This window comes from Lithobates pipiens, unplaced genomic scaffold (assembly GCF_037356315.1).
Source record: "Lithobates pipiens isolate NorthernLeopardFrog02 unplaced genomic scaffold, aLitPip1_a1.2 Scaffold_18, whole genome shotgun sequence".
Taxonomy (NCBI): Eukaryota; Metazoa; Chordata; class Amphibia; order Anura; family Ranidae; genus Lithobates; species Lithobates pipiens.
The window spans coordinates 656308334-656334560 of NW_027507758.1; the positions used below are offsets into that span (position 1 = coordinate 656308334).

The window sequence follows — 26227 nt, forward strand, 5'->3', positions numbered from 1 at the left end:
ACCGGCTCATCTTAAAGGGACATCGGTCCCGAAAAGGAAGAGGCAATTATGCCTCATTTATGCCATCTGACAGTGCCCACAAGTTCCACCTATCAATGCCCACCAGTGGTGCCAATCAGTGCCACCTGAAAGTGCTGCCTATCAGTGTAACCGATCAGTGCCCATCACTGCCACCCATCAGTGCCCATCACTGCTACCTATCAGTACCCATCACTGCTACCTATCAGTGCCCATCACTGCCACCCATCAGTGCCCATCACTGCTACCCATCAGTGCCCATCACTGCCACCTATCAGTGCCCATCACTGCTACCTATCAGTGCCCATCACTGCCACCCATCAGTGCCCATCACTGCCACCCATCAGTGCCCATCACTGCCACCTATCAGTGCCCATCACTGCTACCCATCAGTGCCCATCACTGCCACCTATCAGTGCCCATCACTGCCACCCATCAGTGCCCATCACTGCTACCCATCAGTACCCATCACTGCCACCTATCAGTGCCCATCACTGCTACCTATCAGTGCCCATCACTGCTACCTATCAGTGCCCATCACTGCCACCCATCAGTGCCCATCACTGCCACCCATCAGTGCCCATCACTGCCACCTATCAGTGCCCATCACTGCTACCCATCAGTGCCCATCACTGCCACCCATCAGTGCCCATCACTGCCACCTATCAGTGCCCATCACTGCCACCCATCAGTGCCCATCACTGCCACCCATCAGTGCCCATCACTGCCACTTATCAGTGCCCATCACTGCCACCCATCAGTGCCCATCACTGCCACCCATCAGTGCCCATCACTGCCACCTATCAGTGCCGCCTCATCAGACAAAAATTACCCGTTTTAAAATTTTATAACAAAATAAAAAGTACATTTTTTTTTTTGATTCAGTCTTTTTACATTTTTTTTTAACAAAAAATAAAAATCGCCCAGGTGATCAAATACCTCCAAAAGAATTTAATTTGTGTACAGTGTAGCGTGACCGCGCAATTGTCATTCAAAGTGCGACAGCGCTGAAAGCTGAAAATTGGTCTGAACAGGAGGGGGGGGGGGGGGGGGGGTTTAAGTGCCCAGTAAGCAAGGGGTTAAACTAAATTTGTTGTGTTCATGTACAATAAACACGTAAATAAAAAACCTTCTGTGTGCAGCAGCCCTCTCTCAGCCGGCAATAAAAACTGACAGGGGTTCTAATCCCTCTCCACTCCATCCAAAACTAAAGAAAAAAAGTTCTTCCTTTAGGCCCCTTTCACATCGAGGCGCTTTGCAGGCGCTAAAGTGCTAAAAATAGCGCCAGCAAAGCGCCCTGAAAGAGCCGCTCAGTGCACTCCAATGTGAAAGCCCCGAGGGCCAGCGCGCTGAGCGCCCCAGTGTGAAAGTAGCCCATGTTACAGCTCCTTGAAAAAGTATTCATACCCCTTGACATTTCCCACATTTTGTTACAACCAAAAACATAAATGTATTTTATTAGGATTTTATGTGATGGACCAACACAAAGTGTCACATAATTGTGAAGTGGAAGGAAAATGATAAAAATAAATATGTGAAAAGTGTGGGGGAGGGGCATTTGTATGGCGCCCCCTTTACTCCGATACCTCTAACTAAAATCTAGTGGAACCAATTGCCTTCAGAAGTCACCTAATTAGTAAATAGAGTCCACCTGTGTGTCATATAATCTCAGTATAAATACAGCTGTTCTGTGAAGCCCTCATAGGTTTGTTAGAGAACCTTCGTGAACAAACAGCATCATGAAGGCCAAGGAACACAGCAGACAGGTCAGGGATGAAGTTGTGGAGAAGTATAAAGCAGGGTTGGGTTATAAAGAAATCTCTCAAGCTTTGATCATCTCACGGAGCTCTGTTCAATCCATCATCGGAAAATGGAAAGAGTATGGGCACAACCGCAAACCTACCAAGGCATGACCGTCCACCTAAACTGACCGGGCCGGGCAAGGAGAGCATTCATCAGAGAAGAGCCAAGAGGTCCATGGTGACTCTGGAGGAGCTGCAGAGATCCACAGCTCAGGGGGGAGAATCTGTCCACAGGACAACTATTAGTCGTCTCTCCACAAATCTGCCCTTTATGGAAGAGTGACAAGAAGAAAGACATTGGAGAAAGAAAGTCATAAGAAGTCCTGTTTGTAGTTTGTGAGAAGCCATGTGGGGGAGGGGGCAGCAAACATGTGGAAGAAGGTGATCTGGTCAGAGGAGACCAAAATTCTACTTTATGGCCTAAAAGTAAAACGCTATGTGTGGGGGAAACTAACACCGCCCATCCCCCAAACACACCATCCCCACCGTGAGACATGGTGGTGGCAGCATCATGTGGTGGGGATGGTTTTCTTCAGCAGGGACAGGGAAGCTGGTCAGAGTTGATGGGAAGATGGATGGAGACAAATACAGGACAATCTTAGAAGAAAACATGTTAGAGTCGGGAAAAGACTTGAGACCGGGGCGGAGGTTCCCCTTCCAGCAGGACAACGACCCGAAACATCCAGCCAGAGCTACAATGGAATGGTTTACATCAAAGCATATTCATGTGTTAGAATGGCCCAGTCACAGTCCAGACCTAAATCCCATTGAGAATCTGTGGCCAGACTTGAAAATTGCTGATCACAGACGCTCTCCATCCAATCAGACAGAGCTTGAGATATTTTACAAAGAAGAAGAATGGGCAGAAATGTCCTCTCTAGATGGGCAAAGCTGGTAGAGACACCCCCAAAAAGACTTGTAGAGAAAGGGGGTTCTACAAAGTATTGACTCCGGGGGGCGCCATACAAATGCCCCTCCCCCACACTTTTCACAGATTTATTTGTATCATTTATAATTTTCCTTCCACTTCACAATTATGTGACACTTTGTGTTGGTCCATCACATAAAATCCCAATAAAATACATTTATGGTTCTGGTTGTAACAAAATGTGGGGAATGTCAAGGGGTATGAATACTTTTTCAAGGCACTGTGTACATTAAATATCAAATAAATACCATAAAAATATCTGATAGTTTTTGCGTGTGATTTGTGGTGTGGGAAGACACGACAGTCGCTGGCTGCAACTTCTATTTGCTAGATATTGTCACATAAGTTGGTGAGCGCGGAGGTTTTTTCTGGTTTTTCATTGGACGCAGGATCATGCATTTCATACAGGACTCTGTAGAATTTTTAGGCAGGTGTGAAGAAATGCTGTAAAGTAAGAATGCTTTCACAAATCGAAGAGTTAATTTTTATTTTATTGATTTTCAATGAACAAAATGGAAAGTAAAGGAAGGGAAATCCAAATCCAATCAATATTTGGTGTCACCGCCCGATCCCAGACAGACTTGATGGTTGAGATCCTTTGGATTATACAACGGGGCTTAAAGTGGAAAAAAAACATTTGCAATTTTTTTTTTTTTTTTACCTTTTTATGCCTGTTGCTAGGGGGTCCCTTGAAATCTGCCTTCTTCAGCACCTGCACTCCTGATGTCACTTCCCCTCAGTGCAGGAAGGGAGATCAGCTCCGCCCCCTCCCTCTAGGCAATCATCTGGGACTTGTGACAGGTCCCAGATGATTGCGCGGCCAGTCATGGCGCCGATCGCGCAAGCGCAGTGGGTGCCCGGCTGTGCAGCCACAGCTAGGCTCCCACAGTTAGCCGGCGCTCCCGAGCGGAGGGAGAGGGACGAACGGGGCTTCCATCCCCCACAATGGCTGGACCCCGGGACAGGTAAGTGTCCGATTATTAAAAGTCAGCAGCTGCAGTATTTGCAGCTGCTGACTTTTATTTTTTTGTGTTTTTATAATGGGAACTCCGCTTTAAAGAGGAACTGCAGTCTGCTCACATAATTTGCCATTCTGAAGCTTCCCTCCATCCACTTTGCATATTATTTTATATATACCGGAGATATGCAATTAGTGGACCTCCAGCTGTTGAAAAACTACAAGTCCCATCATGCCTCTGCCTCAGTGTTTCATGCTTGCAGCTGTCAGAGTCTTGCTATGCCTCATGAGACTTGTAGTTCTGCAACAGCTGGAGGTCTGCTAATTGCATATCCCTGATATATGCTGTGATTCTTCTGTACTTGCCAAAGATGCTGCAAAAATCTCCCTACACTGAGTCTGGCTGCAGCCATTTTAACTGTGGGCAGCTGAAGCCGCTGCCTGTTCACTTCCTGGGTTTACACAGAGCCACGGCTCCAGCTCTGCAGCTCTCATTGGCCCTCTTATGACTCATCCTCCCTTCCCTTCCTGGTAAACTCTCACCAGAGTAAGAGAGAGAGAGAGAGAGAGAGAGAGAGAGAGAGAGAGAGAGAGAGAGAGAGCTGTCATGATGATGTCATAAGCCTAGACTAGTAACCAGACAGGAAACAGGAAGTGGGCTGTATAAGGGGTTTACTGGCAGAAAAAAAAAAAGTTTTACTATCCAAAGTGAATATGTACAGAATATGAAACAATGTGATGTCTTCATTACTTATATACATTGTCTATCGTAATAAAAAATGATTGAACAAAATAATAAGCCACACCCATTACATGAATGTAAATGGTACTTACAAAGCTATAAAGAAATGAGCTCTGGTGTACTCATTTATACTGAATCCGGCTCTCTTAAAATAAACAAATGTCATTGCCAAGAGGTACTGCACACAAATAGAGAAAACACGCCGTCATTAGTATAGTATAGTATTAGTATAATCTGCACACATGAAAGACACTTCAGCAGCTCTCTAGCCTTCTATTCTACCCGGCAACCTATAATGACAGTCATTTGCACCATCCATATTAGTCTCAGTGCCCCTATAAAGGATACATAATGATACATAGTACAGTATCCGAATATCACACCCAAATTACCATTGTGTGTGTGTGTGTGTGTGTGTGTGTGTGTCTGCACATCAATTTAGCCCCGTCCTATCCAGCCCTGGCCTCCTATGCCTTGGGGGGAGGGATCAGCAGATCATGTGACCACTGTGATTATTTGTCATAGGCTGCATTCACACCTGCGCTTTTTTGGGCATTTGTATATCCGTTTTTTGAGCGTTTTTGTACAGCATGTTTGAGCGTTAGCATTTTTTTTTTTTTTTTAAATTAGCCAACCGAGAAAAATATCATGTTTCATCATTTGTTGCTATGTTTTCAGCTTTTTCATCTGCTTTTATTTATTATTATTTATTTATTAATTCATTTTTTAATCTTTTTTTTTTTTTTTAAGGGGTTAAGGGTTATGGTTAGGGCTTATTTTATTTATTTACTTAATTTGATGTATTTATTTTGTTAGGTTAGGGGTCAATATTAGGGGTTAGGATTAGGGTTATGGGTTAATATTAGGGGTTAGGATTAGGGGTTAATAATATGGTTGGGGATTAATACTATGATTAGGGGTAAAAATTAGGTGTTAGGATTAGGGGTGAGTATTAGGGTTTAATATTAGGGTTTGGATTAGGGGTTATTATTAGGGTTATGGATATATTAAAGGTTAGGATTAGGGTTAACATTAGGTCAATTTTAGGGTTAGGGGTTAATATTAGGGTTAAGATTAGGGTTAGGGGTAAGGATTAAGGGGTTACTATTAGGATTAGGGGTTAAGATTAGGGGTAAATATTAGGGTTAGGATTAGGGGTTACTATTAGGTTTAGGGGTAAATATTAGGGTTAGTATTAGGGGTTACTATTAGGGTTAGGGGTAAATATTAGGGTTAGGATTAGGGGTTACTGTTAGGGTTAGGATTAAGGGTTACTATTAGGGTTAGGGGTAATTAATAGGGTTAGGATTAGGGGTTACTATTAGTGTTAGGATTAGGGGTTACTATTAAAGTTAGAGGTAAATATTAGGGCTAGGATTAGGGGTTACTATTAGTGTTAGGATTAGGGGTTACTATTAAAGTTAGGGGTAAATATTAGGGTTAGGATTAGGGGTTACTATTAGGGTTAGGGGTAAATAATAGGGTTAGGGGTTAATAATATGGTTGGGGGTTAATATTAGGGTTAGGGGTAAGGATTAGGGTTTACTATTAGGATTTAATATTATGGGTTAGGATTAGGGGTTAATAATAGGGTTGGGGGTTAATATTAGGATTAGGGGTAAAAATTAGGTGTTAGGATTAGGGGTTAATATTATGGTTAGGGGTTAATATTAGGGTTAGGGGTTAGGATTAGAAGTTACTATTAGGGTTTAATATTAGGGTTTGGATTAGGGGTTATTATTAGGGTTATGGGTCAATATTAAAGGTTAGGATTAGGGTTAACATTAGGTCAATTTTAGGGTTAGGGGTTAATATTAGAGTTAAGATTAGGGGTAAATATTAGGGTTAATATTAGGGTTAGGGGTAAGGATTAAGGGGTTACTATTAGGATTAGGGGTTAAGATTAGGGGTAAATATTAGGGTTAGGATTAGGGGGTTACTATTAGGGTTAGAGGTAAATAATAGGGTTAGGATTAGGGGTTAATATTAGTGTTTGGAGTAGGTGTTACTATTAGTGTTAGGATTAAGGGTTACTATTAGGGTTGGGGGTAAATAATAGGGTTAGGATTAGGGGTTACTATTAGTGTTAGGATTAGGGGTAAATATTAGGGTTAGGGTTAAGGATTAGGGGTAAATATTAGGGTAGGATTAGGGGTTAATATTAGGGTTAGGGGTAAATATTAGGGTAGGATTAGGGGTTAATTTTAGGGTTAGGGGTCAACATTAGGATTTTGGGTTAATATTTAGGGTTATGGTTTTTGAATCTATTATTATTATTTTTTTATTTTTTTAAAACACTCAATAACGTGCTAAAACACCCAAATCAAGCGTTTCCATGCATTTTCATGGAACAAAAATCACTTCAATAACGCATTGCCCTTCAGGTGACTTGTAGCGGAGATGTGAACCATCTCCATAGAGAATAACTGATATAAGCTACAAAACGCCGAGGTGTGAATGGGGCCATAGAGGTCACATGATCAGCTGACTCCCTGTCATCCGTACAGACTGACAGCTCGGTCTCTGTGCTGGGAGCGGGCAGTGATCAGTGCCCCCCCCCTATGTTTATAGAGAAAAGGGGGAGGGGCAGGTCAGTAGATGATAAGAAATCCTGAAGAAAGAATACTGACTAATGCAGCCAAAACATCGAGGATAACATACATTACATAAGGCCTTACCCTAAGAACAGATATGCAATGTATCTTATCCTCAATGTTTTGGCTGCATTAGAGAGATTTTAAAGCTGGTTGTAAATTATACAAAGGGGCGTCCAACCTGTGGCCCAAGACAGCTACAAATGTGGCCCGACACAAAATTGCAAACTTACATTTTTACGTTTACATTTACTAAAAATGTTTAAAAAAAAAATTTTTTTTTGGGGGGGTTGGTTGTTAAAAATGCCTTTACACTTAGCAAACACATGTGGCCAAAGCAAAATGTGACAGGGTATCTTTTTGTCGACTTTTATACGTTTTATCTTCTCCCACTCTTCACATCGTCGAGCCTTATTTGTGTCATCAGTTTCCGGCGTTGTGTCGAATTCCGTCCCCCGTCGGATAGTGCCCGCCCTGTAGTGCGCTTGCGCAGTACGGAGGACAAGGAGACGCCGAAGGTCTCCGAAGATGAGCGGCGCCTGCGCACTGAGTGCAGGTTCAGTCTCCGCCATCCAAGTGGAGATAGAGTTAGAATAAAAGATAGCCGAGCAAAGCGAGGCCGTGAGCGAAGCGTGACGACCGAAGCGTGACGACCGAAGCGTGACGACCGAAGCGTGACGAGCGTAGTGTGACGAGCGAAGCGAGCCCACGAGGGGCCCTCTTACTATGTGCTACCGTGTGTCCACTTGGATGGGGCGGCTTGCACCTGGACTCAGTGCGCAGGCGCCGTTCCTCTTCTGAGACTTTTCGGAGTCTCCTTCTCCTCCGTACTGCGCAAGCGCTGCGCCTGCGCAGTACGGGGCGGACACTATCCGATTGGGGGGGGGACAGATTTTGTCAGAACACCGGCAGCACCGATATATATGTCAGCGACTATTTTCATGGATGAATCACAGGAAGGCAAAATTAGAACCAAAATAACTGAAGAGCAGCCTGAGAATTGATCGAGAATCCATCCTCCATCCATCCAAGCCGATATCGATGCGTTTGTTTATCAAACACAGTGTCAGATATCGGATATCGCACTCGTCATATGTCGCCCTCTTTTACTTTTATAATGAAAAAAAAAAGCAGAAGAGGGAGACTTTTTCTGCTCATCAGCTCCCCCCTGTGTTAGTGTATTTTACAGTATCTCACAAAAGTAAGTACACCCCTCGGTCACATTTTTTTGTAAATCTTTTCTTCTATCTTTTTATGTGACAACACTGAAGAAATTACACTTTGAACTTTTTTTTTTTTATATTTTTATTGCACACTTAAGTATTTTACAGACAATACACCCGACATGGGTTACATCCACAACAATGGAGAAAAAAAAAAACACAACAAGATGCATTAACCACTTCAATACCCGGACATAGTAAAATGATGTCCTCTAGTTTGGGCAGGACAGGGCGGCACAGTGGTGTAGTGGTTAGCACTCTCACTTAGCAGTAAAAAGGGTCGCTGGTTTGAATCCCAACCACGACACTACCTGCCTGGAGTTTGCATGTTCTCCCTGTGCCTGCGTGGGTTTCCTCCGGGTACTCCGGTTTCCTCCCACACTCCAAAGACATGCAGGTAGGTTAATTGGCTTCTGTCCCAAATTGGCCCTAGTATATGAATGGGGACCTTGGATTGTTGGATCCTTGAGGGTAGGGACCGATGTGAGTGTGCAATGTACAGGGATAGGGACAATAGACACTCACTCAGGTTGAACTGGATGGACTGGTGTCTTTATTCAACCTTACTAACTATGTAACTATGTAACTAAAAAAAGTTTGTGGGGGGATATCTGAATGATGCCTATAGCTCCAGGCATCATTCAGATATCAATCTTTCCGGCCGGCGATTCTGTGCACGATAAGAACAATCATTGCGGAGGTTCCGCCGCTTGATCGTTCTTATAGGCAACGGGAGGCAACGTTCCCCCCCCCCCCCGCCACCATCCGGTGCTTCTCCGGGCTCTTCCCGTGCCATCAGGGGCCCGGAGAAAGAATCACCCGCCGCCGGATGACGAGCATAGAGATTTCGGGTGACCAGATGGTCGCCAGTCATATGTATGACCATCAGAGTACCCGGAAGTAAACAAAGCCGCGATCGCGGCTATCAGTATGAGATCGGTGATTTTATTTTTTTTCCTGATCTCATGCTTTCCAGCCTGGAGGAGAGATGTGGGAGGTCTTACTGACCCCATATCTCTCCATAAAGAGGACCTGTCACATAGATTCCTATTACAAGGGATGTTTACATTCCTTGTAATATAAATAAAAGTGATCAAAAAAAAAAAGAAAATGAAAAAAAAAGTGTAAAAATAAAAAAAAATTAAGTAAAAAAATTAAATTAAATTAAAATTAAAACGCCCCTGTCCCCGGTAGCTCGCACTCAGAAGCAAACGCCCATGTAAGTCCCACCCACATATGTAAACGCCGCTCAAACCACACATGTGAGGTATCGCCGCATGCGTTAGAGCACGTGCAACAATTATAGCGCTAGACCTCCTCTGTAACTCTAAACTGGTAACCTGTGAAAAAATTTCAAGCGTCGCCTATGGAGATTTTTAAGTACCGAAGTTTGGCGCCATTCCATGATTGTGCGCAATTTTAAAAGCGTGACATGTTAGGCATCTATTTATTCCGCGTAACATCATCTTTCACATTATATAAAAAAATTAGGCTAACTTTACTGTTTTGTAATTTTTTTGATTCGTGAAACCGTTTTTGTTTTCCAAAAAAAAAAGGCGTTTGAAAAATGATTGCACAAATACCGTGTGAGATAAAAAGTTGCAATGACCGCCATTTTATTCCCTAGGGGTGTCTGCTAAAAAAAAACATATATATAATGTTTGGGGGTTCTGAGTAATTTTCTAGCAAAAAAATGATGATTTTTACATGGAGTAGAGAAGTGCCAGAATAGGCCCCGGTATTGAAGTGGTTAAAGAGGAAGTAAAGGCTATTTAAAAAAAAAAAATGCAACCTACAAGGCAAAGGCATAATGAGCTAGTATGCATAGCATACTAGCTCATTATGAATAACTTACCTGAGAACGAAGCACCCGAAGCGGTCCTCCGTCTTCATCTTCGCCGCTGCCATGTATCCCGGAGTGACTTCCGGGTCTCGCTGCTCTGGCGCTGTGATTTGCCAGAGCCGCGATGACGTCACTCCCGCGCATGCGCACGGGAGCCGACAGGAGCATCATATCGCAGTGATCTGCGGCCTGCTCAGTGCGCCTGTGCGCCGATGTCTACGGCGCATGCGCCGTAGACAACAGTGCCTGTCTTTTTGTAAACATCTCCTAAACCGTGTAGGTTTAAGAGATATTTCTTGGACCTACAGGTAAGCCTTAATCTAGGCCTTAATCTAGGCTTACCTGTAGGTCAAAGTGGTTTGTAAGGGTTTACAACCACTTTAAGAATAGTAACATTGTACATATCAACCATGGCTTATCTGAACCAAATATGTTTCCAACCCCGCCGTTCCCCCAGATATGCGCTTTCCATTTTTTTTTTTAACCTAAAACGAGTTGAATACCCCAGGAAAAAGAAACTCCCAGCCCAAGGGATATCCACCTTCAGTGTCACTTTAGATAGAATGAAAATAGCCCACCTCTGCTCATACTAGAAAAACACTTTCTACTCTCTGTCTAAGTTTCAAGAAGGATTAATTCTACGCAATCAAACACCCTATTTTCTCTCCTCCTCCAATGTGATAACACCAAATTTAACACACCTGCTCCCCATTCACACCTGAGACCTTGTAACACTAGCGAGTCACATGACACCGGGGGAGGGAAAATGGCTGATTGGGCCCCAATTTGGACATTTTCACTTATGCCGCATACACACGACTGGACTTTCCAGCAGAAAAGGTCAGACGGAATCATTTCATCGGATATTCCGATCGCGTGTGTGGGGCTTCAGCAGACTTTTATTTTTTTTTCAAAAAGTCTGACGGACCTAGAAATAGAACATGTTTTAAATCTTTCCGACGGAATCAAATCCTATCGGGGAAAATCGTTCGTCTGTGTGCTGATCCGACGGACCAAAATACGACGCAAGGGCAGCTATTGGCTATCGAACTTCCTTTTTCTAGTCCTATTGTACGTCACTGCGTTCGATACGAACGGACTTGGTCTGATCGTGTGTAGTCCATTCGGTCGGAACTCCGTCGGAAAAGACAGTTTATTCGTGTGTACGCGGCATTAGGGGTGTACTGACTTTTGTTGCCAGCGGTTTAGACATTAATGGCTGTGTGTTGAGTGATTTCGAGGGGACAGGAAATTTACACCGTTATACAAGCTGTACACTCACTACTTTACATTGTAGACAAGTGTCATTTCTTCAGTGTTGTCACATGAAAAGAGAGAAGAAAAGATTTACACAAATGTCACTGAGGGGTGTACTTACTTTTGTGAGATACCGTGTGTGCGGCCCAAGACCGGTCCTCTTCTTTCCTGTGTGGCCCAGGAAGGTCAAACGTTTGGACACCCCCTGGATTATACCATCCTCCGGGCAAGCTGTCTGCTGCAGAGCATCTTTTTTTTTTTTACTAACTTTTTTGGGTTCAGTTCCAATTATTTTTATAATCTTTTATTTTTTTGTCTCCAGTTTTTTTATACATAGGCCTTTAGTGATGCGGAATGCCACAGATCGGCGGGTGGGGGGAGAAGTGTGAGGTATGAGATCTGGAATAAGAAATGACTTCCGGTTTAGGCGGCTCTCCCAGGGAGTAACAGACACAGATCAACGCGTTTCATCGCAACAACCAGTATGCATGAGAGTCCCCAGAAGTGTGATATAGAGTCCAACAAAAATAATACAATTCATTTCAATGAATGAAAAAGGAATAAGAGTTACATACATTTAAATCCAATCCATGTTGGGGAATTAGCAGAACAGAACATAAGAAATGCTGAAGAAAGGAAACATATACTGAATTGTTATGTATGAAATGATTCTGGGGGGCTCCAGTCTATTACGTGTTTCCTTTCTTCTCCATTCGCCATGTCCTGATGAATCCCAGAAACGCGTTGGCTTTATCTTATGTTGACTAGTAATACAAAGATTCTGTAGCTTAGAAAATGCTTCTGGCGTTTTTCCCCCTTGCACACTAATGGACCAGCTTATGTGCTAGAGCAGGGGGTCCCCAATTCCTGGGGCTGCGGACCGGTGGCGGTCCATGGCCTGTTGCTGTGCAGGCCACACAGCAGAAGATGAGCGGTAACGGAGGTCTGCACAGGGCTACCGCAGCATCAGGGCATGCCTGTTTACCCTCTTCCGGCTCCTCCGCCAGCCCGACAATGTCATCCTATCAGCAGGGCAGGGGGGCGGGAGGAGCTGCAGTTAGGAATGGAGAGAGCTCTTCCCACTCCCTGCCCTGGTGATAGGATGGCATGGTCGGCCGAGCGGGTGGGCGGAGGAGCCGGGAGAGGGCACACGGACTGTTACCAGCCTCTGCCCTAATAGAGAGGAAAGGAGGAGAGGGTGCAGACTGCAGGGGCACTGTAATGTAAAGGGGACTGCACTGTAAAGGGGGGGGGCTGTGATATAAAGGGGACTGCACTGTGAAGGGGAAGCTGTAATGTAAAGGGGGTGCTGTGATGTAAAGGGGACTGCACTGTAAAGGGGGCGCTGTAATGTAAAGGGGACTGCACAATAAAGGGGGCACTGTAATGTAAAGGGGGGATGTGATGTAAAGAGGATTGCACTGTAAAGGGGCACTGTAATGTAAAGGGGGGCTGTGATGTAAAGGGGACTGCACTGTAAAGGGGGCGCTGTAATATAAAGGGGACTGCACAATAAAGGGGGCACTGTAATGTAAAGGGGGGATGTGATGTAAAGAGGATTGCACTGTAAAGGGGCACTGTAATGTAAAGGGGGGCTGTGATGTAAAGGGGACTGCACTGTAAAGGGAGCACTGTAATGTAAAGGGGGGCTGTGATGTAAAGGGGATTGCACTGTAAAGGGGCACTGTAATGTAAAGGGGGGCTGTGATGTAAAGGGGACTGCACTGTAAAGGGGGCACTGTAATGTAAAGGGGGGCTGTGATGTAAAGGGGACTGCACTGTAAAGGGGGCACTGTAATGTAAAGGGAGGGCTGTGATGTAAAGGGGACTGCACTGTAAAGGGGGGCACAGCAATGTAAAGGGGGCTGTGATGTAAAGGGGAATGCACTGTAAAGGGGGGTGCTGTAATGTAAAGGGGGGCTGTGATGTAAAGGGGACTGCACTGTAAAGGGGGGCACTGTAATGTAAAGGGGGGCTGTCATGTAAAGGGGATTGCCCTGTAAAGGGGGCACTTAAAGGGTCTCTGTTACAGTGCCCCTTTACATGACAGCCCCCCTTTACATTACAGTGCCCCCTTTCCAGCGCAGTCCCCTTTACATCACAGCCCCCTTTACATTACAGTGCCCCCTTTACAGCGCAGTCCCCTTTACATTACAGTGCAGTCCCCTTTACATCACAGCCCCCCCTTTACATTACAGTGCCTCCTTTACTGAGCAGTCCACGTTACATTAATGTAAAGGGGACTGCACTGTAAAGGGGGCTGTGATGTGAAGGGGAACTGAGGACACTGTGGGACTGCTTTAAAGGGGGAACTGTGATTTAAAGGGGTAATGTGGACACTGATATATAAATGGGGGACTGTGCTGTAAAGGGGGGGGTTGTGGTGTGAAGGGGGCTGAGGACAGACTTTGTGAGTATCCCATCCCTCAACCCGTCCACCACCCTCCCCCAGCCCGTCGACCCTGCCCCCCCCCCCCAATTGGCTACCATGAAACTGGTCCCTGGAGCCATAAAGTTTGGGGACCGCTGTGCTAGAGGGTGACTTCATAGACAAAGGAGTACAGCCCATGTAATCTGAAGTACATTCTAGACATGATAAAACTATTTCACGTGGTGCTATAGGTGATGTACTGTGTGTATATATATAGGTTACCTTGTCCGCTATTATACAGCAGCAGTCCATCCACAGGAAATCTTGAATTAAGTCATCATCTGTAATGGAAGTACAAATATTTGGACACATAAAATAAAATACACATTAAAGTGAAAATTGAAGAACAAGCCTCCTTATACGTTTTACCTCTTGAAGCTGACCTAACGGGCCCCATCCCCCTCTCCTCAGTGATCCGGTAGCCACGGCCCCTGGAGTTTGGTAACACCCCTCGCCGATAGTCCTTCCATCTCCTGGCTGTGTGGGCACAGTAGAGCCCCATAGTAGGCTGCGGGTCCCGTCTCTCTGTGTCCCCTAGACAGAGATGCAGGTAGTTGGGCCCCAGAAGCTGCCATGAGGGTCTCCTGGCCTAGAGACAGAAGAATTAAGTTGGCCATAAATGGATAGAAATTTGACTGGTTAAAGTGGAGTTCTACCCAAAAGTGGAATCTCCGCTTATCTCCCCCCCCCCCCCCCCCCAGGAACCACATTTGGCACCTTTCAGGGGGGAGAGGGGGGAGCGGGTACCTGTTTTTGTCAGGTACCCTTTCCCCACTTCTGGGAGAGTGCACCGTGGCGCCGTCCCTCGGAAGTTTGCCCCTCCTCCTCCGCTGCCGGGCCACTTATGCCCCATACACACTATGAGAAATTCTGCCAGCAAACGTTGGATGAGAGCTTTTGGTCAGAAATTCCAACCGGGTGTATCATCGGGACTTTTGCTGGCAGAATTCCAGCCAGCAAAAGATTGAGAGCGGGTTCTCTATTTTTCGGTCGGAAAAGGTTTCTTATCCGAAAATGCATTTGTCTGTATGCAATTCGGACGAGCAAAAAAAAAATCACGCACGCTCAGAAACAATTCGGCGCATGCTCTGAAGCATTTCGGAAGCAACTTGATTTCCTCGGCTGGTGGTAGTGTTGTACGTCACCGCGTTCTTGGCGGTCGAAAGTTCCGAGAATTTTTCTGTGAACCGTGTGTACGCAAGACAAGCTTGAGCGCAATTCCGTTTTCTCTGACGGAATTTCTGAATCATGTGAATGGGGCATCAGAAAGCTTCACTGATGATTTCCCTTACCATAAATGGCGGCGGCAGCACCTGAGAGCCGATCGGCTGGGGTGCGGACATCACGGAAAAAGTAAGTGCCCTAATATTAAAAGTCAGCAGCTACAGAATTTGTAGCTGCTGACTTTTCATTTTTTAGTAGGGGGCTGGGGGCATAACTCCTCTTTAAGTAGGGACTTGGGCTGAATATTCAATTCATGTATGGGCAGTGTGATTGCCAATCTGTCCGATTTTCCTCTCCCGATCAGCACTGTAGACTATATCCCGCAGCGCTGATCCGTGTGTCCTGACAGTGGGGAAGTCTCCCCGCCATCACAATACAATAGTGCAGCGGGGAGGATTCCCCCATCCACTTATCTGCCCACCTGACCCTAAACCTCCACAACAACAAATTTCCTCTCTGGGCCTAAAGAGGAACTTCACTTTATTTTTTTAAAAAAGTCAAGTGCTACAGTGTATCCACCTCGACACCCGCCCTTTTCTGGCACTTTTTGTTATTTATATTTTTTGCTAGAAAAATTACTTAGAACCCCCAAACATATTTATATATATACACACACAGTGGGGGAGGGGGGGGGGGTGGAAAGTATTCAGACCTCATTACATGTTTCACTCTTTGTTATATTGCAGCCATTTGCTAAAATCATTTAAGTTCATTTTTTTTCCTCATTAATGTACACACAGCCCCCCATAGTGACAGAAAAACACAGAATTGTGGACATTTTTGCAGATTTCTTAACCACTTGCTTACTGGGCACTTAAACCCCCTTCCTGCCCAGACCAATTTTCAGCTTTCGGTGCTCTCACACTTTGAATGACAATTACTCAGTCATGCAACACTGTACCCAAATGAATTTTTTGTCCTTTTTTTCCCACAAATAGAGCTTTCTTTTGGTGGTATTTGATCACCCCCTGAGGTTTTTATTTTTTGCGCTATAAATGAAAAAAGACCGAAAATTTTGAAAAAAAAAATGCATATTTCTTTGTTTCTGTAACAGAATTATGCAAATTATTAATTTTTCTTCATAAATTTTGGCCACAATTTATACTGCTACATATCTTTGGTAAAAAATAACCCAATTAGTGGATATTATTTGGTCTTTGTGAAAGTTAGAGAGTCTACAAGCTGTGGTGCGAATCGCACAAAATTGATCACACCTGATGTACTGGTGGCCGATCTCATTTCTTGTGACCCAAACAAGTCAGGAAAGTACAAATACCCCCCAAATGACCCCTTTTTGGAAAGTAGACATTCCAAGGTATTTAGTAAGAGGCATGGTGAGCTTTTTGATGCTGTCATTTTTTTCCCACAATTCTTTGCAAAATTAAGATTTTCATTATTTTTTCTCCACAAAATGTCATTGTAATAGGTTATTTCTCTCACGTGGCATGTGTTATAACCACAATGACACCCCCAAAAATATTCTGCTACTCCTCTAGAGTATTACAATACCACATGTGTGTGACTTTTTCACAGCCTGGCCACATAGAGAGGCCCAACATGCAGGGAGCGCCATCACGTGTTCTAGGAGCATAAATTACACATCTAACTTGTTGACTATTTATTACACTTTGAAGCACCAGGACAATGACACGTGACACTGATGACAGATGGCACTGATACGTGGCAATGATGACACTTATACGTGGCACTGATGACAGGTGGCACTGATGACAGATGGCACTAATATGTGGCAACCTGATGACAGATGGCACTTATACGTGGCACTGATGACACGTGGCACTTATACGTGGCACTGATGACACGTGGCACTTATACGTGGCACTGATGACACGTGGCACTTATACGTGGCACTGATGACACGTGGCACTAATACGTGGCACTGAAAGACAGATGGCATAATACGTGCCACCGATGACAGATGGCACTAATACATGGCACACGATGACGTGACACTGATGACAGATGGCACTGATAAGTGGCATTGATGACACGTGACACTGACAACAGATGGCACGTGACACTGACAGGTGGCACTGATGACAAATGGCACTATACGTGGCACTGATGACAGATGGCACTATGTAGCACTGATGACACGTGGCACTGATGACACGTGGCACTGATGACAGATGGCACTGACGACAGGTGGCACTGACGACAGGTGGCACTGACAACAGGTGGCACTGGGGCGTAGCACTGGGGGCAGGTAGCACTGGGGTGGATGGCACTGGGGTGGATGGCACTGGGGTGGATGGCACTGGGGGCAGGTAGCACTGGGGTGGATGGCACTGGGGTGGATGGCACTGGGGCAGATGGCACTGGGCGGATGGCACTGGGGCAGATGGCACTGCTGGGGGCGGATGGCACTGCTGGGGCGGATGGCACTGCTGGGGGAGGATGGCACTTTTTATTTATTTATTTTTTACTTTTTTTTTTTTTATACAGGCAGAACGGCTGCCGCTGCAGCCGTTCATCTCTCCCCTCTCACGCTGTCTGTGCGAGGAGGAGAGCGGCGCTGAGAGATGATCTCATATGTTTACATATGAGATCATCTCCCATTGGACACGCCGATCACGCTGTAACGGCCGCTGTGATTGGCCGTTTACAGCGATCTGTGTTTGCCTGTCCTCCGGGGGACACGGCGAACACAGAACTTCCGCGATGCGTGCCCGCGCGGCGCGCATTGCGGAAGTAAACATCAGGACGTCCAGGGACGACCACCCGGACGAACGCGCCTGCTCTGCGGCCGTGAGGTGGTTAAGTTCATTTTTTTCCTCATTAATGTACACACAGCACCACATAGTGACAGAAAAACACAGAATTGGTGAAATTTTTGCAGATTTCTTAAAAAGAAAACCAGAAATATCACCCGGTCCTCAGTATTCAGACCCTTTGCTGTGACACTCATATATATAATCTCAGGCGATGTCCATTTTCTTCCGATCACCCTGAGATGGTTCTACACCTTCATGTGAGCCCAGCTGTGTGTTGATTATACTGATTGGACTTGATCAGGAAAGCCGCACACCTGTCTATATAAGACCTTCCAGCTCACAGTGCATGTCAGAGCAAATGAGAATCATGAGGTCAAAGGAAGTGCCTGAAGAGCTCAGAGACAGAAATTGTGGTCCTCATTAATCTCTATGGCAGCCATGTGAAATGTCAGATCATCTTAGGGTTGCACCTGTCCAGGATTCACCTGGACAGTTCGGGTTTGGAATCATGCGTCCGGGTTTCAGACTGCCTGAAACCCGGACACATTATTTTACTGGACTATGGCTTCCCAGCAGGGTTGCTGGCTTCAGTTGTCTAGGCTGAGAGTGTCTGTTACACTCTTTCACACTCGCCCAAAGCCAACACTAACAATTCACCCCCAAACACACACACAGAGGAGAGAGGGCTCAATCAGCACCTCATCCTCCAACCCTACCCTCTGTGTCTGGCCCACACTCCATTCCCTGGTGCTGTGCCTCAGAAAGGAAAGTTGGGGCCGGAAATTACAATCAGCAGCCTTGACGCATCTGGATGAGAGGTGCTGACTGCCAAGGGGTGAGTGAGCTCACCATCCCTCCTGTCTGTCACTGAAGTCTCCCCCCCTTCTCTCTCTGCCTCTGAGTGAGTTACACTTAAGGGTAAATCAGGGTTCTCAGAGCACCCCTTACATCACAGTTCCCCTTTACTCCAGAAGCCAGCAGTGTTCCCCCTTACATTAGAGTCCTCTCCGTACATCAGAGTTCTTCAGTGTTCCCCTTAAATCAGGGTTTCTCAGAGCATCCCTTATGTTAGAGGCCCCAGAGTTCTCCCTTATATCAGAGTCTGCAGAGACCCCCTTAGAGTGACACTCTGCGAGTTCAGATGTAAAGGGGAACTCTTGTTTATTAACTTCATATAATTAGAAATGTTATTTAATGGCAAGTATATATATAAAGTTTATACTATAAAAAAAAAATTGGCACGCTCCGCTAAAGTGTTCGGGCTTTACTTGAGAAAAGGTGGCAACCCTAGATCATCTACCAGGGCACACCAGTGAAACGGTAAGCCCGAGGACCACCGGGGAGCGGGGGGCGACCAGCGAGTAGGACGATGAAGCTGCCAGCTTTATCCATAACCCGATAGACCATTTACAAGCTGTAACGTGTATATATATATATATATGTATTGAGGGCGGCAAGTGGATATGCAGTACTGCAGCTGCTGACTTCAGATACTTATCTCTGCCTGGGGATCCAGCGCCTCTTCCTGCCGCCGCTACCCACAGCGGGTCCCTTGCCCCGCCATCTTGGATACAGCCGGCCCCCACCGGCGTGCATGAGCTCATGAGTAATGTTGGGATTGCTCCTGCAGCCTTCTGGGACAATGTAGCGTTCTCCAGGAGGATGCAGGAAAGGGCAAGGAACGCCATTATCTCCTAGTGAGGATTGTGGAAATGAGAGCGGGTACCAAGGAAAAATCTGAAAAAATAGCGTAGGGTCCCCCCTACCCTGAAACCCCCCCCCCCTCCATTGTTGTGGCCCGGTATGGTTCCGGAGGGGGCGCTCGCTTGTCCCCACCCCCCTTTCCTGGCCTGCCAGGATACATGCCTCAGATAAGGTTCTGGTATAGATATTGGGGGGAGGGGGGGGGATCGAAGGGCCTGGTATGGATTGGGGGGGCCCCCCATGCTGTTTTTTGTTCCTAAAATTTTTAATTGCTGCCAATTCTTTTGTTTACATTCAGCTATAAGCGGGGAAACCCGCTGACAGCTGATGAGTTATCGGTTGATAAAGCGGAGCTCCACCCAAAAAGGGGAAGTTACGCTTTAAATACTCCTCCCCTGCCACGTTTGGCATATCATTTTTTTTTTTTGGAGGGGGGGGGGGGCGTGTACCTAGTTTTGACAGGTACCCACTCCCACTTTCAATCGGATCGCCTAGGATCTGCCCCTCTTTTCATGCACTCATCTGGGACACGTTATAGGTGACGAAGCCGCAACTGTCAAAAAAAAGTGCCAAAAAAAGGCCTGGAGGGGGGTAAGGGGGGGACCCCCATGCCATTTTTTTTCTGATTTTTATTGGTACCCGCTCTCATTTCCACAATCCTGAGGGGGGGTCTTTAAATGGATAACTAAGCCCTGTGGAAAGGACGCAACGCGTCGGGAGCTGTGCCCTGCACGGAGTTGGGCTGAAGCTGCTTTTCTTGGAGGGCAGCGCTTTGGGTTTCCTTTGCCTTGGTTGTGTACATAAAGCCGGGATGAGCCCCTCCCCCCCCCTCACCGGAGTTGGGGGATGGAGACCTGGAGCGACACCCAAAGCTTTCCTGGTTACCCGTCACTATAAATAACTCCTCTGCAAAAAAAATGAGAAAAGATTTTTTTGAAGTAATGGAGGAGAGAGAATACGGAGAGACTTACGGAAGAGTTGGAAGAAGGCGCTCATCTCCTGGCGCTGTATGACCAGGCACAGTCCTCGGGGGCGTTTCACAGCAGTGCTGTTGTGCGTTTCCTCTTTATAGCGCTTCATCAGGAGCTTGTTCTGCTGGGGGGGTCTGGATGCAGATCGGACGTACACTGTGACCGTGGCGGGCGTCTGACTGCGGGACGGCGGGACGTATCTCATGTCCGGAGCAATCTACAGACAGAAGAGATTGTGGTGGAGAACGCACATGTGAGAGCGGCAATGAGAACTAAATTCCAGACACACAGATAAATTACCCCCCCTCCTCCCCCGCCCCCCGGGGGCTGCTCCACCTGACAAAGACTTTGTATATCTGTCTCTCCCATCACTGGGCAGTGACAGAAGCCTCAGCTCATTGATTCGCTTATCTCTCTGCTGTCTCCTCCTATCAGCATGCTCCCATGCATTGCTGCACAACTGACTGGCTGCTTCTTCTGCAGCAAACCTAAGCCTTGCTGTATAGTAGAGAAAAAAGAGAGGAGGACAGAACTCCTCCTACAGATCCTGCGCTTCTCTGTGCGGCTGCAGCTTCCCCTTGTCTCCGCCTCCCCTGGTCTCTCAGCATTCAGCTGACTCCAGCCCTCCTCCGGACCTCCTCCAGACCTCCTCCAGACCCTGCACTTTCTGCTTCCAGCTCCGCCCCCAACTTCTCCCTGGCAGCAGCACAAAGCAAGGGGGTGCACTGTGATATAAGGGAGGGTGAGGGGCTGGTAATGCTGAGGTGGAACTGTCTCTGCCGCAGGCCTATGGGAGCGGAGGAACTGTCTCTATCATGGTGGCAGGCCTATGGTGGCCCCTGTCATGGTGGCAGGCCTATGGTGGCCCCTGTCATGGTGGCAGGCCTATGGTGGCCCTGTCATGGTGGCAGGCCTATGGTGGCCCCTGTCATGGTGGCAGGCCTATGGTGGCCGCTGTCATGGTGGCAGGCCTAAGGTGGCCCCTGTCATGGTGGCAGGCCTACGGTGGCCCCTGTCATGGTGGCAGGCCTACGGTGGCCCCTGTCATGGTGGCAGGCCTACGGTGGCCCCTGTCATGGTGGCAGGCCTACGGTGGCCCCCTGTCATGGTGGCAGGCTTATGGGAGCCGCTGTCATGGTGGCAGGCCTATGGTGCCCCTTTCCTGGAGGCAGGCCTATGGTGGCCCCTTTCCTGGAGGCAGGCCTATGGTGGCCCCTTTCCTGGAGGCAGGCCTATGGTGGCAGGCATATGATGGCCCCTGTAATGGTGGGAGACTTATGGTGTAGGGGCCCTTGTAGTGAGGACTGTGTAGAGGTCCTGTGTGTGACTGTGTAGGGGCCCCTGAGGATTGTATAGAGCCCCTGTAGTTAGGACTGTGTAGGGGCCCCAGGAGGAGAACTGTGTAGGGGCCCCAGGAGGAGAACTGTGTAGGGGCCCCTGTAGTGAGGACTGTATAAGGGCCCTGAGGACTGTGTAGAGGATCCCTGTGGATGACTGTGTAGGGGGCCCTGTGGAGGATTGTATAGGGGCCCCTGTAGTTCGGACAGTGTAGGGGCCCCTGAGGACGGTGTAGGGGCCCCTGAGGGCAATGTAGGTGCTCCTATATTTAGGACAGTGTAGGGGCCCCTGAGGACAGTATAGGGGCCCCTGTGGACAGTGTAGGGGCCCCTGAGAAGTACAGTGTAGGGCCCCCTGAGGACAGTGTAGGGCCCCCGAGGACTGTACTGGGGCCCCTGAGGACAGTGTAGGGGCCCCTGAGGACTGTATTGGGGCCCCTGTGGACAGTGGAGGGGCCCTGAGGAGTGTAGGGGCCCCTGTGGACAAAGTAGGGGCCCCTGAGGACAGTGGAGGAGCCCCTGAGTACAGTTTAGGGACCCCTGTGGACAGTGGAGGGGCCCCTCTCTACCTCGCACATTTCTCTCACAGACTCCATTTGGCGCCCAGGCGGGGAGAAGATCTCTCCACCAATCAGCAGCGATAACACACTGTGGCTCACCAATCACAGGTCAGCGCCACTTGGGCTGTATTCTACCAATGAGCTCCGCCCACACTCTCACTTCTGACCAATCATGGCGAGCCCTGATCTCCACCCAACCACAGCGCAGCTCCACTCCGGACTTCACCAATGAGGCGTCCCCCTCGGGTCCTGCCCAATGACAGCACACCTCCCCTGGGGCTGAGGTGTTTCCCGCCCAAACATCCCGCCAATCACCGGTCGTCTCCGATGAGGACTTCCCCATTGTACGGCCATAGAGGATCCTGGACGGGGAAATCGCCTCAGGATCATTACTGAGCTCAAGCCAGCCGTTGGTTTGGAAATGCCCGGTCTAGCCAGCCGCCAAAAAAAGGTGTGTGCGCCTATTAGGATGAGTACGGTAGTGACAAAACAAAACACACACAGCCCGCCCCGTATTTAGGGGGAGGGGCTGCGAGGCCGGTCGGCACACCCCCTTCCCGGCTCAGATCAGTCTCTACAGCGGCTGTCACAGCCGAGCACAGTGAGGCCGCCTCCCCCCTCCCCCCCCTCTCCCTCTCCCTCTCCCTCTCCCTCTCCCTGCATGCAGGATCCTTGTGCCCGGTGTGCAGACTGCCTCCAATGCGAAACCATTACCTTGGGCTCTTCCGTGTGTTTTGAATGGGGCTGTATTGTATATTGTGTTAGGGGGGGGGGAGGGGGGTCTGCACTAGGGAGGGGGCCTGCACTAGGGAGGGGGGCCTGCACTGTGGGGGTGGAGTCTGCACTGTGGGGGGGTCTGCACTGTGGGGGAGTCTGCACTAGGGGAGGGGGTCTGCACTGTATGGGGGGGTGGTCTGCACTGTATGGGGGGGGTCTGCACTGTATGGGGGGGTCTGCACTGTATGGGGGGGGTCTGCACTGTATGGGGGGGGGTCTGCACTGTATGGGGGGGTCTGCACTGTATGGGGGTGGTCTGCACTGTATGGGGGGGGGGTCTGCACTGTGGGGAGGTCTGTGTAAAATGCAGGGAATCCAGAACTGTTAGGGGGGTGTCTGTAAGGGGGGGTCCAGAGGTGCAGCAGGGAGCTGTGTAACATAAAGTGGTCCCAGAGGTGGAGTGTAATGCAAAGGGCTTCAGAGGTACAAGAGCTGTGTAATGAAGGGGTCCAGAGTGCCGTATAATGTAAAGGGGTGCAGAGTGTTGTGTAATGTGAATGGGTTCAAAGTGCCATATAATGTAAAGGGGTCCAGAGGTACAAGGTGCAGAGTAATGCAAAGGGGTCCAGAGGTGCAGGGTGCTGTGTAATTTGAAGGGGTCCAGAGGTACAGTTGTGGAGAGGGGTGGTAATATCACACGGTGTATGATGGGGGCGGTAATATCACACGGTGTATGATGGGGGCGGTAATATCACACGGTGTATGATGGGGGGGTAATATCACACGGTGTATGATGGGGGGGGTAATATCACGCGGTGTATGATGGGGGGGGGGTAATATCACGCGGTGTATGATGGGGGGGGGTAATATCACGCGGTGTATGATGGGGGGCGGTAATATCACGCGGTGTATGATGGGGGGCGGTAATATCACGCGGTGTATGATGGGGGGCGGTAATATCACGCGGTGTATGATGGGGGGGGCGGTAATATCACGCGGTTATATGATGGGGGGCGGTAATATCACGCGGTATATGATGGGGGGGCGGTAATATCACGCGGTATATGATGGGGGGGCGGTAATATCACGCGGTATATGATGGGGGGCGGTAATATCACGCGGTATATGATGGGGGGCGGTAATATCACGCGGTATATGATGGGGGGGGGGCGGTAATATCACACGGTATATGATGGGGGGGGGCGGTAATATCACACGGTATATGATGGGGGGGTAATATCACACAGTATATGATGGGGGGTGGTAATATCACACGGTATATGATGGGGGGGGGTAATATCACACAGTATATGATGGGGGGCGGTAATATCACACGGTATATGATGGGGGGCGGTAATATCACACGGTATATGATGGGGGGCGGTAATATCACACGGTATATGATGGGGGGCGGTAATATCACACGGTATATGATGGGGGGCGGTAATATCACACGGTATATGATTGGGGGGGTAATATCACACGGTATATGATGGGGGGCGGTAATATCACACGGTATATGATGGGGGGGTAATATCACACGGTATATGATGGGGGGGTAATATCACACGGTATATGATGGGGGGGGGGGTAATATCACACGGTATATGATGGGGGGGGGGTAATATCACACGGTATATGATGGGGGGGGGGTAATATCACACGGTATATGATGGGGGGCGGTAATATCACACGGTATATGATGGGGGGCGGTAATATCACACGGTATATGATTGGGGGGGTAATATCACACGGTATATGATGGGGGGCGGTAATATCACACGGTATATGATGGGGGGGTAATATCACACGGTATATGATGGGGGGGGTAATATCACACAGTATGTGGGGGGAGGGGAGAATATAGGGGAGGAGAGTATATAGGGGAGGGGCAGTATGTGGGAGAGGAGAGTATATAGGGGGAGGGCAGTATGTGGGAGGAGGGAGTATATAGGGGGAGGGCAGTATGTGGGAGGAGGGGAGTATATAGGGGAGGGCAGTATGTGGGAGGAGGGGAGTATATAGGGGGAGGGCAGTATGTGGGAGGAGGGGAGTATATAGGGGGAGGGCAGTATGTGGGAGGAGGGGAGTATATAGGGGGAGGACAGTATGTGGGGGGAGGGGAGTATATAGGGGGAGGGGATAATATAGAGATCAAGGTTTGGGTCGGATTTCCTCCATCTTGCCCCTCCCCCGGGTGCTCTGATGTTGAGGGGGGCGTTTCCATAGCCAGGGGGTTTGACCCGCAGGAGACCTGCCTACAGCCCGCCCCCTTATTGGTCGGCCCCTCCCACACTGCCGATCATTGGTCCGCCCCCTCCCGCTATTCCGCGCCGCTCATTGGTCCGCCCGACTGTCCGTCACACTGAGCTGTAAACTTTCACTATAGCACCGCGGGAAGGAGGAGCGCGAGGCATGTCGGGAGAAAGGGGCGGAGCCGAGCAAAGCGCACAAATCTGACTGACAGGAATTGCCCGGATGTGTCCGGATATAGAGGTGGGGGAGGGGAGGGGTCTACACCCAGGTGACCTCATCCTAACTCTCAGGAGGGTGAGGAAAATCCCTGACATTCCAGCACTGCCTGTCCTCCGTCACATCTCACAGACAACGACGTCACATCTCACAGAGAACGACGTCACATCTCACAGACAGCGACGTCACATCTCACAGACAGCGACGTCACATCTCACAGACAGCGACGTCACATCTCACAGACAGCGACGTCACATCTCACAGACAGCGACGTCACATCTCACAGACAACATTGTCACATCTCACAGACAGCGACGTCACATCTCACAGACAGCGACGTCACATCTCACAGACAGCGACGTCACATCTCACAGACAGCGACGTCACATCTCACAGACAGCGACGTCACATCTCACAGACAGCGACGTCACATCTCACAGACAACATTGTCACATCTCACAGACAGCGACGTCACCTCTCACAGACAGCGACGTCACATCTCACAGACAGCGACGTCACATCTCACAGACAGCGACGTCACATCTCACAGAGAACGACGTCACATCTCACAGACAGCGACGTCACATCTCACAGACAGCGACGTCACATCTCACAGACAGCGACGTCACATCTCACAGACAACGACGTCACATTCTCACTGTTATGGGTGGCACCTGATGTAAGGGGGTACTGTTATGGGGGCACCTGATG

General features: G+C 48.3%; 1 protein-coding gene across 1 annotated transcript in view; it reads right to left on the bottom strand.

The window, feature by feature from the left end:
• The window catches only part of LOC143989347 (speedy protein A-like), a 41001-nt gene extending 20359 nt beyond the window's left edge, over nucleotides 1–20642 (bottom strand). Inside the window, exons 1-3 of the mRNA XM_077489446.1 lie at nucleotides 20431–20642; nucleotides 14019–14077; nucleotides 4541–4626 (exon numbers count right to left, since the gene is read on the bottom strand). Coding sequence (XP_077345572.1) covers nucleotides 4541–4626; nucleotides 14019–14077; nucleotides 20431–20635 — 350 coding nt within the window. The 5' untranslated portion in view covers nucleotides 20636–20642. The remainder of the gene's footprint in view (nucleotides 1–4540; nucleotides 4627–14018; nucleotides 14078–20430) is intronic.
• Nucleotides 20643–26227: the final 5585 nt, after the last annotated feature.